This window comes from Macrosteles quadrilineatus, unplaced genomic scaffold, assembly GCF_028750875.1.
Source record: "Macrosteles quadrilineatus isolate MER2022 unplaced genomic scaffold, UCM_ALF_1.0 Scaffold_8__2_contigs__length_117827958, whole genome shotgun sequence".
Classification (NCBI taxonomy): domain Eukaryota; kingdom Metazoa; phylum Arthropoda; class Insecta; order Hemiptera; family Cicadellidae; genus Macrosteles; species Macrosteles quadrilineatus.
The window spans coordinates 91,472,036-91,486,460 of NW_026542601.1; the positions used below are offsets into that span (position 1 = coordinate 91,472,036).

At 35.9% G+C, this 14,425-nt stretch overlaps 1 protein-coding gene across 1 annotated transcript in view; it reads left to right on the plus strand.

Annotated features, from left to right (window-relative positions):
- Positions 1 to 3,099: 3,099 nt before the first annotated feature.
- Positions 3,100 to 14,425, plus strand: part of LOC129001251 (frizzled-2-like) — an 87,749-nt gene continuing 76,423 nt past the window's right edge. The window contains exon 1 of the mRNA XM_054428484.1: positions 3,100 to 4,648. Coding sequence (XP_054284459.1) covers positions 3,391 to 4,648 — 1,258 coding nt within the window. The 5' untranslated portion in view covers positions 3,100 to 3,390. The remainder of the gene's footprint in view (positions 4,649 to 14,425) is intronic.

Here is a 14,425-nt window from a genome sequence, read left to right on the forward strand (position 1 = left end):
AAAATAAATAAATAAAAATCCTTGGACGAAAATAAAAGTTTGTTCCTACACACGCTTGTTTTAGAGTAGGTAGGATAGGATTCCCTTCCTAAGTAACAACTAAGGTACTATGGTTTTTTTCCACTTAACATATCAATAAATAAACGGTATCAGTAATCTGACACATACTTTCTCCCATAAGTTTGTCAACAACCTTTATCATGTGTAAGCGGTGAGAGTAAATATACAGAAATGGGATTTGTACAATTTTGTTCAGAATTTAAAGGAATATAACATGCTAAATTTTTATCAAAATCATTTGGGCCATTTTTGGGAAAATCCAATTTTTCTGTTATTTTATGGAGGTTTTATGGGAAAATGACATAATTTACATTAAGTTTTGAACCGTAATTTTTACAGAAATGGGATTTGTACCATTTTGTTCAGAATATAAAGGACTATAACATACTAAATTTTCATCAAAATCGTTCGGGCCATTTTTGGGAAAATCCTATTTTTCCGTTATTTTATGGGGTTTTATAGGAAAATCCCTATTAAAAAAATTTCTAAAAAAATTTAAAAAAAAACTATCAAAACTGTAAGGACTATAACATACTATGTCAAATCAAAACAGGATTTTTTTCTAAAATCCTTTTTTTCGTTTTTTTTATGGGGTTTTAAAAACACCAAAGTTAGAATTTATAAGACAATAATCAGCCCAGTATTATTATACGGAGCTGAAACATGGAAACCAAATAAAAAAAAGAAGTTAATCACATTCGAAAATATGATTTTAAGAAAAAATCTATGGACCAATTTATGAAGGTGGTGAATGGAGGAAGAGACACAACAGAGAACTGAGAGAACTCTACAGAGATCCAGATGTGGTGTGTGAATTTAAGTGTAGAAGAGTTAGATGGGCTGGACATGTTTTACGAAGAGAGCAGCAAAATAAGTTAAAATTAGTTTTACTGAGAAATCCCGAAGGAAGACGACCGAGCGAGAGGAAGGCCAAAACAAAAATGGTGGAGCCAAGTAAAGAAAGACATGGAGCAACTGAGGAGGATGCAGAGGATAGAGCAAGATGGAGAGGCTTTGTTGGTGCGGCCAAATGTCTTCTTAGATATGCATGGCCCTGGCAGTAAGAGTAAGTAACATATCAATACTAGTAGTTCTCCAAGTGTATTTTATCAACTAAATGTGTTTTAAAATATCAAATATCTGGGAGCGAGCTGGTAAAGTGTGGGTTTCAGTCCCTCAGGCCCCAGGTACAAACTCTGCCAATCAACATTTTAACAACTGGTATGTGATAATACTGGAAACAATCCTAGCCAGATGTAACCCATTTAAAACGGTTCTAAGCTAGAGCCTAACATCCTAGGAAGTAGGGATGAGCATTGATAGAAACATCGATGTTTTTCTTTCAATGTTCGATGTCTTTAAATCGATGATAGATTACAGATTTTTTTTACATCGATGTTACTGGCCAAGTATTGAAATATCGATGATTCTATGACAGATTAATTAGCTGTCGTAGTACAGAGAGTAGATGAAAAACTGCGAAAACATTAGCCCAAAAACATTGATGGTTGACCTATTAATGCTCACAGGGCCGTACCCAGCTTTGGCGGCACCCCCCCCCCCTAGGGCTAAATGGTCAAATGGTCCGTAAAAACAGGTCTGAGTACGTCCCTGGATGCTCACCCCTACTAGGAAGGACAAAAAAATAATATAAATAATACAGTGTGTAGTCATACTTTTAAGTTATGACTTTGTCTTAACACTGTCCTATACTTCCCGAGGCAGGAGACTGAATTTTTCTTTCAAGAATCAAGGTAATTTGATGTGAGTTAAAAAAAAGTTGAATAACCCTCCTAGTCTGTGGAGACTAAAATAGTAAAAAAACAAAACGCCTTAAACTATGGTCTAGTATTTGTTTTTTTTTTAATTGTATGGTTTAGGTATTCAGCTAGTGACAAAACTGGAGGTAACAATGAATGATAAAACAAATATAATATCCGAGAAATAATCAAATTTATGATTTTTGATTGAGTAATACAGTATCTTAATTGCTTAAATAAAAACCGACATTTCACTGAAAGTTTTTAGACCAAAATATAGGATTATATAATTAATTATAACTGGTGAAATACATCTTAAATTGGAGTAAGAATTTAAAAAAATATAAAATTTGTTTTTATAGTGGAATAATACAGTAGGTAAGTAGCCTATAGGTGTATAACTTACCGATGCTTGATGTGAAAACTTTGCGTGCATTACTTCAATTTGAGACCTCAATCATGAAAATCGGGTAGGTAGAAGAGCTAAACGATCTCGGCAAATAGAAACCAAATTTAACTCCCATAAGAAATACATGGAGAGCAAATTTCGTTTACGTATAAGCCGAGTGAGATTATAGATAATTATATGCCGATGCTTGATGGCAAATCTGTGCGTGCATACCTTCAATTCGAGACCTCAATCATGAAAATCGGTCTGATAGAAGAGCCAATCGAACTCGGAAAAGAAAATCCAAATTTAACTCCCATAAGAAATACATGGGGAGCAAATTTCGTTTACGTACCTATATGTCGAGATGGCAAATCTGTGCGTGCAGACTTTCAATTTGAGACCTCAATCAAGAAAATTGGTCGGGTAGAAGAGCCAAACGAACTCGGAAAAAGAAAAACCAATTTTTTTAATATAAGATTTGCTATAAGGTGTGTTGACCGAAGTCATATAACAAGTTAATTCAAAATAGCATAACCTTATAGATTTATGAGTATGTTTATTGGTTTGGTTTAATCTAAATACTCCCTTGGCATAACAGACCTGACCTAATATCTCTTGTAGATGTCTGTGAAGAAAATCAAACGAATGTGATAGTATTTGGACAATAATCTGCTCATTATTCGTTTCATGGTAATTTTTAAAAAAATAAAAATGTTTAAGGACCATAATACACATGTTTAATAATACGTCGAAAGTCTAATCGTGGACTTCATTTTGTCCTGTTGGTAGCAGTGACTAAAGTTCCATTACTTGCCGACAGAGCTCAGCTCGGTAAGAAGCCATTTTGAAATACCGCCGTAGTCGTTCGTAATTCGTAGTCGTCTTGGTTTCGTCGGTCGTGTTGTCGGGTTTGTTTATTGACGGTTGTGTCGGATTAAAATGCAAATCGCGTATATTGTCGGTGGTGCTGAATTAAAATTTGTGATTATTTCGTGTCTTATAGTGAAATTTTGATATTTGGTAATATTTTGACCTGAGTGTCCAGTTTTTTGTGATGAAAATTGTGAAAAGGTTTTGTGTTTACAAGTCACATAACCTTCAGTGTTGTGCGTTGCTTTGAATCTAAAATTCTTAGTAGCGTAAATTTAAGTGACAAAGTGAAATTTATTTAGTTTTGCCATGGGATTTCATGCTGTACGCCACCTCCTATGCTTGATTGTTTTTGTCAGTGCATCACAAGGTTTATCATCGCAGCACAGTTCATCCAGAGTCTCGGATAGGGATAGTTTGCCTCATCATGGTAGATGTGAACCTATTACAATTCCTTTCTGTTTGGATATTAAGTACAATGAAACAATAATGCCTAACCTACTGAACCATCAAAAGCAGGAAGATGCTGGTCTAGAAGTTCATCAGTTTTTTCCTCTTGTCAAAGTTAAATGTAGTCATGATCTTCAGTTTTTCCTTTGTTCAATGTATGCTCCAGTCTGCACCATATTAGACAGAGCTATCCCTCCTTGTAGATCATTGTGTTTGTCTGCTAGAAATGGGTGTGAAGAGTTGATGAATAAGTTTGGATTTCCGTGGCCGGACGATCTAGATTGTGCTAAGTTTCCAGAAGCTGGAGGTCCTGACATTTGTGTCGGAGAAAATAACACTGCTGGAGCCAACAGTGGTAACACTAGGACCAGTATTGGGCAAACAGCTCATTCTGGAATGGGATTTCCAAGTTCAGGGTATGCCCGTCCTGGCTATGGTTCTAGAATGCCCAATGATCATAGTATAGGCTTACCAAACTACCCTCACATACCTGAAGGCGCAAGAGACTTTGGCTTTGCTTGTCCTGTTCAATTCAAAGTTCCTAAAGGCATGGATTATTCACTTAAAGTTGGCGACAAAATCGAAAAAGACTGTGGGGCACCTTGTGATGGTATGTTTTTTACTGAAGAACAAAGAAGATTTGCAAGGATATGGGTTGGAGTTTGGTCAGTTCTATGTTGTGCATCTTGTCTTTTGACTGTTTTGACATTTATGATTGATACAGATAGATTTCGTTATCCTGAGCGACCTATAATATTTTTGTCAGTGTGTTATCTCGCTGTTTCCATTGCTTACGTTATCGGTTTTGGTTCAGGATATACGATAGCCTGCCAGAAACCTTTTCCCCCACCCGTTCATATACCTCATCTTCACATGGTTTCTTTAATAACTCAAGGAACGAAACACGAACTTTGCACAATTGTTTTTATGGTGTTGTACTTTTTTGGAATGGCATCTTCGATTTGGTGGGTAGTGTTGACTCTGACTTGGTTTTTGGCTGCTGGATTAAAATGGGGACATGAAGCTATTGAAGCCAACTCTCAGTACTTTCATCTTGCAGCATGGGCTGTTCCGGCTGTCAAAACTATAACCATCCTCGCAATGGGAAAAGTTGAAGGTAAGTTCCAGCAACATTTTTTTAGCCTATTTAAATAGTTAGCCTAAGCTAAATTAAAATACTTATGGCAGGGGTGGGACTTCTTTAATTTCTTTTACTGATATATATAGGCCTAGCTGTTGAACTTAAATATACCTTTAATAGGCCTAGATTGTAACAGTTGGCCTAAAAGAAGATTTCCTATCATTTTGTCTTGGTTGAAAGGTTGGTGAATTGAACAGAATTTGTTAATTTACATCAGTAGGCTCTGTTGGTGACTCAATTCAACTTCTAATTTAGGCATCCACTTTGATTTAAATACTGGCTAAACTTTTCCATTGAGGTGGGATGTCTGATTCTTATTCTACCCGAAGGTAGTTACTTAAAGGCCTAATTAATGTTTTTACCGTGGTGCCAAGCAGGTCCGCTTTAGTAAAGGGCACAAGAGGTTTTAGGTTTGTTACTTACTCCTTTCTTCATCTTTTACCCAAAATACAGGGGTAGATTGCGTCTCAACAGAAAATAAAAATTTACTTTTACACGCACAGAAGAATAAAATACTTGCAGAACGTGAACAAACAGTTCACAATATTATATATAGGCCTAGGCCCTACATATATACTTGGACGTTAGAAATTACATCCAGGGATGATAGGAAGATAGCTAGCTACCTACCGTATGTTTGCAATTTAATTGTCGGTCATGGACTCTGATGTGGTATAGTTGGCTTGTTGGAGCCGCAAGGAGAAATTTTCCGTAAGGAAGGGGCGAAGGGGGGTGCAAATATGCCCTCTCAGGCCCATAGCGCACCACATGCTAACAGTGGGTCTGGGTCCAAGTGAGTTAAGTACTATATTGGTAAAATGAGCCTAGGCTATGTTCCGAATGAAACAGTTGCGATTCACCTGAGTTAGGTAACTACCTTGTACTTAATTCTAAACTAGGGCTTAAATTTACACCAGGAGGAAACCTTTCACGACACTGGTACCACTGATGTGGCAATTTAGAATTTCTAAAAAATAGTTTGGTCGAGTACAATTTGAGTTTTATTTATTGACTTTGAGAAGGGCTTCTTGGCATGTTATGGTTTTAAACCTGGGTTTTCTATTATCTTCATGCTCCACATACCTATTTATAAAAATTATTTGTCTGCCACTTTTTACAGTGTTTGTATTTCAGAATCAGAATCAATATTTTATTCCATTAGACATGCACTTGCATTTGGATATGTCACTAAAGTTGATTGGGCCTACATGCTGCAAAAACACAAGTCAAAGATAAATTACAGTAGGCCTACATAAACAAATCAGGCATTAACAAAAAAATAAAATAAGATACAACTAAGGTCATTTAGGTGACACAGTGAAGACTACGGTATACTTACAGAAAAATAGATAGGTAGGCTACAAGATATAATTTAGTGAAAAACATTAACTTACAAGAGAAATACTTATGAAAAAGGCAGTGACTAGATTACGATTTCTTTGGTTGAACATTCAAAAAATTCTCCCAGCCCATAAAAAGGGTGTACAGTCAGCCACTGAAGAATTTTATTTTTGAAAGCTTTGTTGTTTAACAAAAGTATTTCCTTAGGGAGTTCATTAAGGCATTTGAGTCCCAGTACTTCATAATAAGATTTCATTTAAAGTCTAGCATAAGGGATGTCAATTTTCCCTTTATTCCTGGTATTAAAATTGTGGACATCACCCCTAAGAGTGTGGGATTTCAGGTTCTTAAAACTAGTCAACAAAATGTTATAGGCTATATATAAAAATAAATTAATGGCAGTCAAAATCTTAAAATCTACAAAAATTGGTTCACAGAGTTCCTTGTGATTGACATTTGCCATGACTCTGATCACCTGTTTCTGTATTAAAAGAACAACATCAGTGATGTGACTGTGAGGGCTGCTGCCCCAAAAGATTATTCCACACTGTAGGTTTTTTTTCTAACTAAGGACTGAATGAAAAAGTGCAAAATAAGCAGTTTTTATATAGTCAAAAGGAACTACATCATTGAGTTTTCTAAAAAGAAATGTCAATCTACTTAGTCTAGTACAGAGATGTTCAACATGATATGACCATGACAGGAGTTGGTCCACATAAACAACCAACAACTTTTGACCTTGTCACATTGTACTTCAGGACTTCCTAAAAGAAATTAAAAAAATTGAACAAATGTATTTATTTTAGGGCAATTTGTAATAGATAAGTGTACATTTTTTAAAAACATTAACATAACAATTTAACAAGTTATTTGTATTGGACAATTTTTGGAACACATAAAGACTTGAACCGTGTTCAATCCCTACCATATCCCTAAATCCTCTATCGCCATTGACTATTGGATGGTCAAAGCTATCGCCTATCAACAATCTGTTATTTCTTACAATAAAATTTTTTTAGGATTACTTAAAGCTATTTCGAGTTTATTTACTCGTCACGTTGTAATTTAATGCTAAAATCCTATGTTGATTCGCCCCTATGTACCTATGTCTTCCAGGTAGGATATTTTTTTACTTTATTTCACCGTTGTTAAATCCTACATTAAGTTAGACTGTAGACCGATTTTTGGCCCCAAATAAAAAGTCGACGTGTTTCTCGATATCTTGTCCAATGCAGTAAAAATACTTATAGACCAGGTATATTTAATGTTTACACCTTGCTACTAATAATTTTAGATGCGCTTACTTCTAATTCTAATCCCAATCTAACAAGGCCTGTGTGGTTGTGTAATTTCATCCTAGACCCACCAATAATAACACGTCTGACCTGCTAGAACACCTGTCTGCTAGTTCTAGAACCTGTTTTGGTTTTTGTTCAGTTTTTCGGAGATCCTTCATCCCTCACTAAACCAAATAGGAACCCTTGTTAGTCAAACAATAGTTTGTTATCTGCGTTTTTCTGCTTCTCGAGGCTCCAATTTTGTGGCCTGCTTTGTTGTGTCTCTGAATCCATCAGAATCTAAATATAGAATAAATATAAACCGGTAATTAGGCATCTGCTGCGGACCAAAAGCAGAGGGTTTGTTGTGATATTACTCAGGTAACACTATTCAATAAAAAAAGACGTATCTTCGCCATCATTGAGTTTTATGAGAATGTGACGCAATTTAAGGAACCAAACATGAATAGCATGAACGTGGTATAAATAAGTGAGATACTAGTAGCTTTATAAAATGTACTGTTTTAGCGAATTTCCCATATAGGGAATGAGCTATTACCGCACAGGTAGTGTGGTAAGTGGTAGTACTCATGGTAAGACCTGGACCCGGGACTGATTTACTTTTCTGCCCAAGAATAACGGGAAAATCGAATTTTCTCAAAAATGGCCCGAACGATTTTGATAAACAATTAGTACTTATGTTGTAGCCCTTTAAATTCTGAACAAAATGGCACGACTCCCATTTTTGTAAAAAATACGGTTCAAGAGTTATTGTAAACTATGTTATTTTCCCATAAAAACCCCATAAAATAACAAAAAAATAGGATTTTAGAAAAAAGCCAGTTTTGATTTAGCCTTACTTAGAAGGCTTAGGAATGTTATAGTCCTTACAATTTTGAGTTTTTTTTTTGTTTTTTTTTTAATGGGGATTTTCCCATAAAACCCCATAAAATAACGGAAAAATCGGATTTTCTCGAAAATGGCCCGAACGATTATTTGATAAAAATTTAGCATGTTGTAGCCCTTTAAATTCCCTTGAAACAAAATGGTAGCCTAGGCCTACTCCCATTTCGGTAAGAACTACTTTTTAAAAGTTATTGTAACTTAAATGCTATTTTCCAATGAAAAAAAAACATAAAATAATAAAAACAGTCGGATTTTTGGTGAAAAACTAATTTTGATCAAAATTAATATGTGGTCCTTATAATTCTAAAAAAATAGTATAACATTGCTGTAACAATAAATTATTGCTCAAAAGTTGTTGCAACTTTTGTGATTTTTAACTATAAATATCATACTCTCGCCGCTTACCCATGATTGTTGACAAGCTTATGGGAGGAAGTATGTGTCAGAATGCTGATACCGTTTATTTTTTAGGTTTAAGGAATTTTTCGCCTACTTACTTTTACTGTACCTGTAACTTACGTTTTAATTTTGGGTTTGTATGGTTAGTTGTCAGAGATTTGTGTGTTTGGAAGAAGAAAGATATGGACGCAACCATTAGTTTTATATTGTAGTTTTAAAATTATTATTGGCTTGGTGATTGGTGTACTAGCTTAAATGAAGGTTGACAATTAAGTAAAAGAGAATAAAAAAATTATAAGTGCACATTGTTGGTAGATGGCTAAGTTTTTATTTAAAAAAAGATTATGCAGTGAGGGCGGATGTCCAATTCGAGCCTTATTAATGGTTATGTGTTTTTATCCTTCGTAATGGATTGGTTTCCCGTAGAGCGCCCCTGTTGCGCGGCCGATGGGGTATTGTAACCCTGAATATCAAGGCCACACTGAAACCAGTATTTTAAAACTACAGGTTTGGTTTCAGTTTGGATCGTCCCTTTCTAAAAATCACGATCCTCTGGCGTACGCTCATAATAATTTTAAATCCGTGTTATCAATTTGAAAGCCTTCCAGATATGATATTAAATAAGTATTTTGTCTCCCAATTGTTGGCATTTTTGTTTTACTGGACGGCTTTCTTACTTAAACAACTTTGTTCATTTGTTCAGTTAGGGTAACCTATGTTTAACACGTAGTTTAACGTGTAAAGTTTAACAGGTGTGTTGTAATTTGGACGTTTGTATCCAATGTCTAATGTTTCATCGAATTAGTGTAAGTATCTCCGAAGCAGAGGTAGCTCTCCTTGCCCAGGAGGATATCCTTTCTTGTTTTGGATAAATACATCTACAGCTTGTGTTCACGTCTCGTCACGCTGCAAACGTAAAGATAATTATGAAACCCTAGTGTGGAAATTATTGGCGTGTTGTGTGTTTTAGTATGTACAATAGTACAATATGATGGAATCTGTTTCCTGCTACTTCGTCTACCAGGGGCTAGTCAGGTCCAAATATTTTTGTAAGTCCCCAGGTATTCGGAGATTTAGGATACGGGTTCCATCATACAGACTATAGTTAGAACCTTTTTTAGGAGCTCCGCGCGTTGACTAATTGACCCAAAGAGATGTTTGTGACTTCATTTGACATTCAGTTTTGAAAATGTTCCGGAATGACGCGCTGTCTTGTGGCTTGTTGAACGGCAGAGGAGACTGGAGGCAGAGCGGCTGGGCACACATGTTATCCAGGAATAGGCCGGTCTAAAGCCATCTGCCCGCTGCCGCACTGTCATGGTGATTTACAAGGAGCCATTAGGCGGTCTATCTACCTGCCTCAGCCTCGCCGGCTAAATCATCTACTAAACGGCTCAACGCCGACATTTTTCTACTATGAGTGAGAATTTCCTGAATCCTGAGTTGAGACTTACAGTCTAAGCACAAGTTACTCGTACTTGTTACTTAGAGTCGTACAAGTTAGGCCTACTTTATTCTCTCGAGACGCTGTCTGATTTGTTTTGACGTTTTGTAGGCAGAATTCTTCCAGCATGAAGTACATCCCTTTATATGATGTAGGTACTTCCAGATATGTATCAGCATGGACAAAAAGAATTTTTTTCGGTACAGTACCAGTTTCGTGAGATGAAATCTATCTATATAAATAAAATTAGAGTTTTGTCTGTACATTGCTCAGAATTATATATTTTTAGGTTATTTTTACGTCTTATACATTAAATAAGCAGAATCGAGTCTTATCTCAATTTCTGTCTGTCTGTCTGTCTTTCCCTTTGTCTGTAACACTCAAGATGGCATTTTACGCAATCTTCTCCTGGAAAACGAGAGTACCTATCAAGATCCAAGTCATTTTAATGTATTCACTGGATTGGCGAGATTGTCTTTAGCAATTAAAATATGGCCTCACTACTTTGTAAATAATATTACGAACGTTCAAAAATGCAGTTTTGTGCGATTTATGTCTAGTTTTCGTCCAATTTTTATTGCATAATCATCTATGAAATAACGAACAGCTGTTCGGATCAAGATTATTTTTCCTAGCTGTCACTGATATGTTTACAAATGTTGTTTACAAATACCGCAACCTTTTTCAATCACGTTTTGAATGCAAATCCCAACCAAGTGAGATTAAAAACGTTTTTCTTACATAACGGATTTAATTAATCGAAAGTGCAATAATATAGTGTAATAGTGTAACCGTAAATGAAATTAAATAACTATGCATCATCCAGTTCAGGAACCAGAGATTCTTTGTGTATAAATTGTTCTTGAGTTTTGATAACCAGAAAGAAGACCTTGAATCAGTGTTGTATACGGCTGGGAAACTTCAATTTAATAATGATCGTCGCCAATAGCTTAGAAACATGGTTTCCACTCATTGACGGCGCTTCAATGGCGGTTGTGTAAAGTGTAAAGTAAAAAATCACAACAGAGGTTTACGGATGATGCTAAGCTCGCTTTTCTAATGTGTTATTTTCTGTTCCTACCATTGACTATATATATATAGTCAATAGTACCTACTCACCGTGTGATGCAATCGCTGGACCATACAGCCAATAGGCCCATAGCCCATCTCTTGGGTACGTACGCCTACCCAATTATTCATAAAAACCTTTTCCACGACGATCCTTGATACCGGTACTTTTCCCTAGAATACACGGCCTACCTACTTAAGAAATAAAATTACAAACGTCCAAAAACCCAACGTTGTGTGATTTTTGTCACATTTCCTTCTAATGTTAATAGATAGCCTTTACCAATCATTGTTTAGAGGATACGTAATCTATTAAATAACAAAAAGTTGTTTGTATGAGGTTGTTTTTTTTTTCAAACTGACACCGATAAATTACATTAAAAGTTGTTTACAAATAAAGCAATTAATGGGAAATAACTTTGATTGCCGTTTTAAAACGTTTTACGAGACAATCCAAAACCAAGAGATCAATAACCTCGGGACTTGATTAAGTCATATAATTGGTCGGCTTTAGGCCTACTATAGTTCTCAACTGTGAACGTTGGTTTTTTGTACCGGTTCTATTCCTTAGAACCGTTGGTACTGTTGGTGCAGCAAGAATCATTTTTAAGTTCCAACACATCACTGTACTTTACAAATTAGTTATCGTTGGTGTTGTACCTTATTTATTACTACAGGCGTATTCAATTTAATTGATGTCTTAACTGTACAATTTTTGCTTTTTCTTTCTTGATTCCAAAATGTTAGTTTATGCTAAGAAAACGATAAAACTTAACGCATTTTAGTAAAACATTCATTCAGCAAACCATCATGAATTGTTTAAACGCTTTACGTTGTTTATGTATCAATAGTTCGTGGCCTATTTTGGTAATTTGTATTATAAATTACCAATCTAAATCGTCTATAGTACTTCATTTCATATAGTAAGCCGTCATTTCGGGTCATCATCGGTCCAAGCAAATATAAATTGTTATGATGAAATTTGATGACATTAACAAAGATTTCAGATACTAATTGTATAAGTACTTTGTTATGCTTAAAACGTAGCAAATTCCCTTTTTGTGTGTATGTCTATTGGTAACGCATTATGTCCTTACTGTATTTCTCAGTGTTTCACGGAAAGGACAAAAGCACCTTTAGCCTATAATAAAAATGTCAACCCGAATAAAGTGTTAAATTGTGAGGTTGAGGTAGTACCTTAAATACTTTTAATCATTGTGGAAGGTAACTTTCAATTATAGGCCTACATTAGGGCTATGCCTCATAGATCTATAAAGCATTTTTTAGTTTAATCATTGGATTTAACATATGGACCAACACGACCCAGGCTAAATTTAATTTCAAAGCATTTGTTTTGGCTTGAAACTGTCAGATACTGTATTTGCGAAGGTTTATTTATAATAGTTTTGCCAGCATATCTGAAAATATGCAAACCCAACTTCTGTTCTTAATAATAAGGTTTCAACTGACTACAATAAGATCCCCGTGCGTAGAACGGGCACACAGCTAGTAAAACATATTTTTAATCATAGGCACTAGGAAGAGCAGAATTTCTTGATGAGACAACTCAAGCATTTACATTTGCACATATAAATGATAATCTGCATAAACATGTTTTACTGTTTCAACACAAAAATAAACGAAAAAGGATATACTCAAACATTACACACGCATTAGCAATATAAATGCCTTTTGTGGAGCAAAACCTATACAAACATTTTAATCGTCGACTCGCCGAAAATGACATGATAAACATAAAATGTACCGAATACTTGTGTATTCATAATGGAAAGTGTAGTTATTCTGTTTTCAAACATTTTGTAGTTTTAACAATAGGTACGATTATTCTCTAAAGGTGTTTGGCTATTCTATGGCTATTTGCAATAAGTTACACAGGAATAAGCATTTCCACATCATGTAAATGAAGCTTACCTCACAAAATAACCATTGTAATGTAAATGGACATTTACAGAAGATAAAATTCTCCCAAGTTACAACCAGTTTGATATTTTACCCTAAATAGACTCCCCTTGTACATTTTCCTACTCGTTTCAGTAATCTCAATCTCACGGTTTTCGTAACATCTCCATAGCGAGATGACTTTCATCCAGCGCCGGCTGCGACCCAGCAACCAACACGCTAACTGAAAATCGATGGGACGAGGGTGCTAGTAATTGGTAATGCGGGGACTGCGCTTCTCTGTTCTCTTACAGCAAACTTTTATGTGGCAATGAGCATCCTGTCGCAGGCCAAACACTCTTGCATCACCAGTTAGTAACTGGACGAGTAGTAGCCAACTTGTGTGACAATAAGTACTGGATCTATTACAGTAGGCATCTGTCATGGTTTAAACATGTACGGGACAAAGTAGCCTAATTAGGCCTACCAATGGACGTACCTCATATTTGTAGATAATTACTGATGAATATCACCAAATTGGGCATGCTTCTAAACCCATTCTAGTTTTTAGAGCCCAATCTACGTCGTCAACAACTAACTTTTAGTACACGTTGCAGTAGATTTTTTTTTACGGGGAAGTGAATTGTAGATCTCGTTGGGAATTTATACTCCGTTTAAACAGCCGTGGCACCTGAGGGATTAGGAGGCCCCAAGGGTTTCTATGGGTTCTCCTAATCCGTCAGGTGCCACGGCTGTTTGAACGGAGTATAGATTAGGTAGCAAGTTTCAGCCACACTGTTATCCAGATTTAAAACGTAACCACCCTATCGCCCGAGACAACCCGATAACATAGAAGAACGAGTAGGCCTATAAAGTTCCTTTACACCAATTTTTTGAGTCTTCACATTCTTCATAGAACGAGTCTAAAAAGAATGTATTGGATGATACTGTAATTTGGCTACTTCAATCTCATTGTAGTGCAATCTAGAGACGTTCCTGGGGTAAGCACTAGAGAGCTATACTTTACTCGTCTGTAGCGACAACCATACTATCTGCTGCTGCTCCTTATATGACGATTGCTTTATCAATTCCAAATCCAGACTTGTACCTTCTACTCTTGAATTATACTCCAACCGACTTCTATTTAGGCTAACCATAAAATAGTGAACTCCCAATCTTCTCCACACCCAATCGTCTCGGCCGGTTTCTTATCCGAACTGCCAGCCTAATGAAGAGTGATTTAGCGTTGAGCTTGTAGCTGATATGGAACCGTTACTTCTTGTATCTGTGAAATGTTCAACTGTTACAAGGTTGTAACGAATAACACAAGTTCTGGCTAGGTGTAGGCCTAATTGTTACTAGACTTTTACTTTCTTATCCCGTACGACCCCATAACATGTCATTAGTCATTTTTGTAAT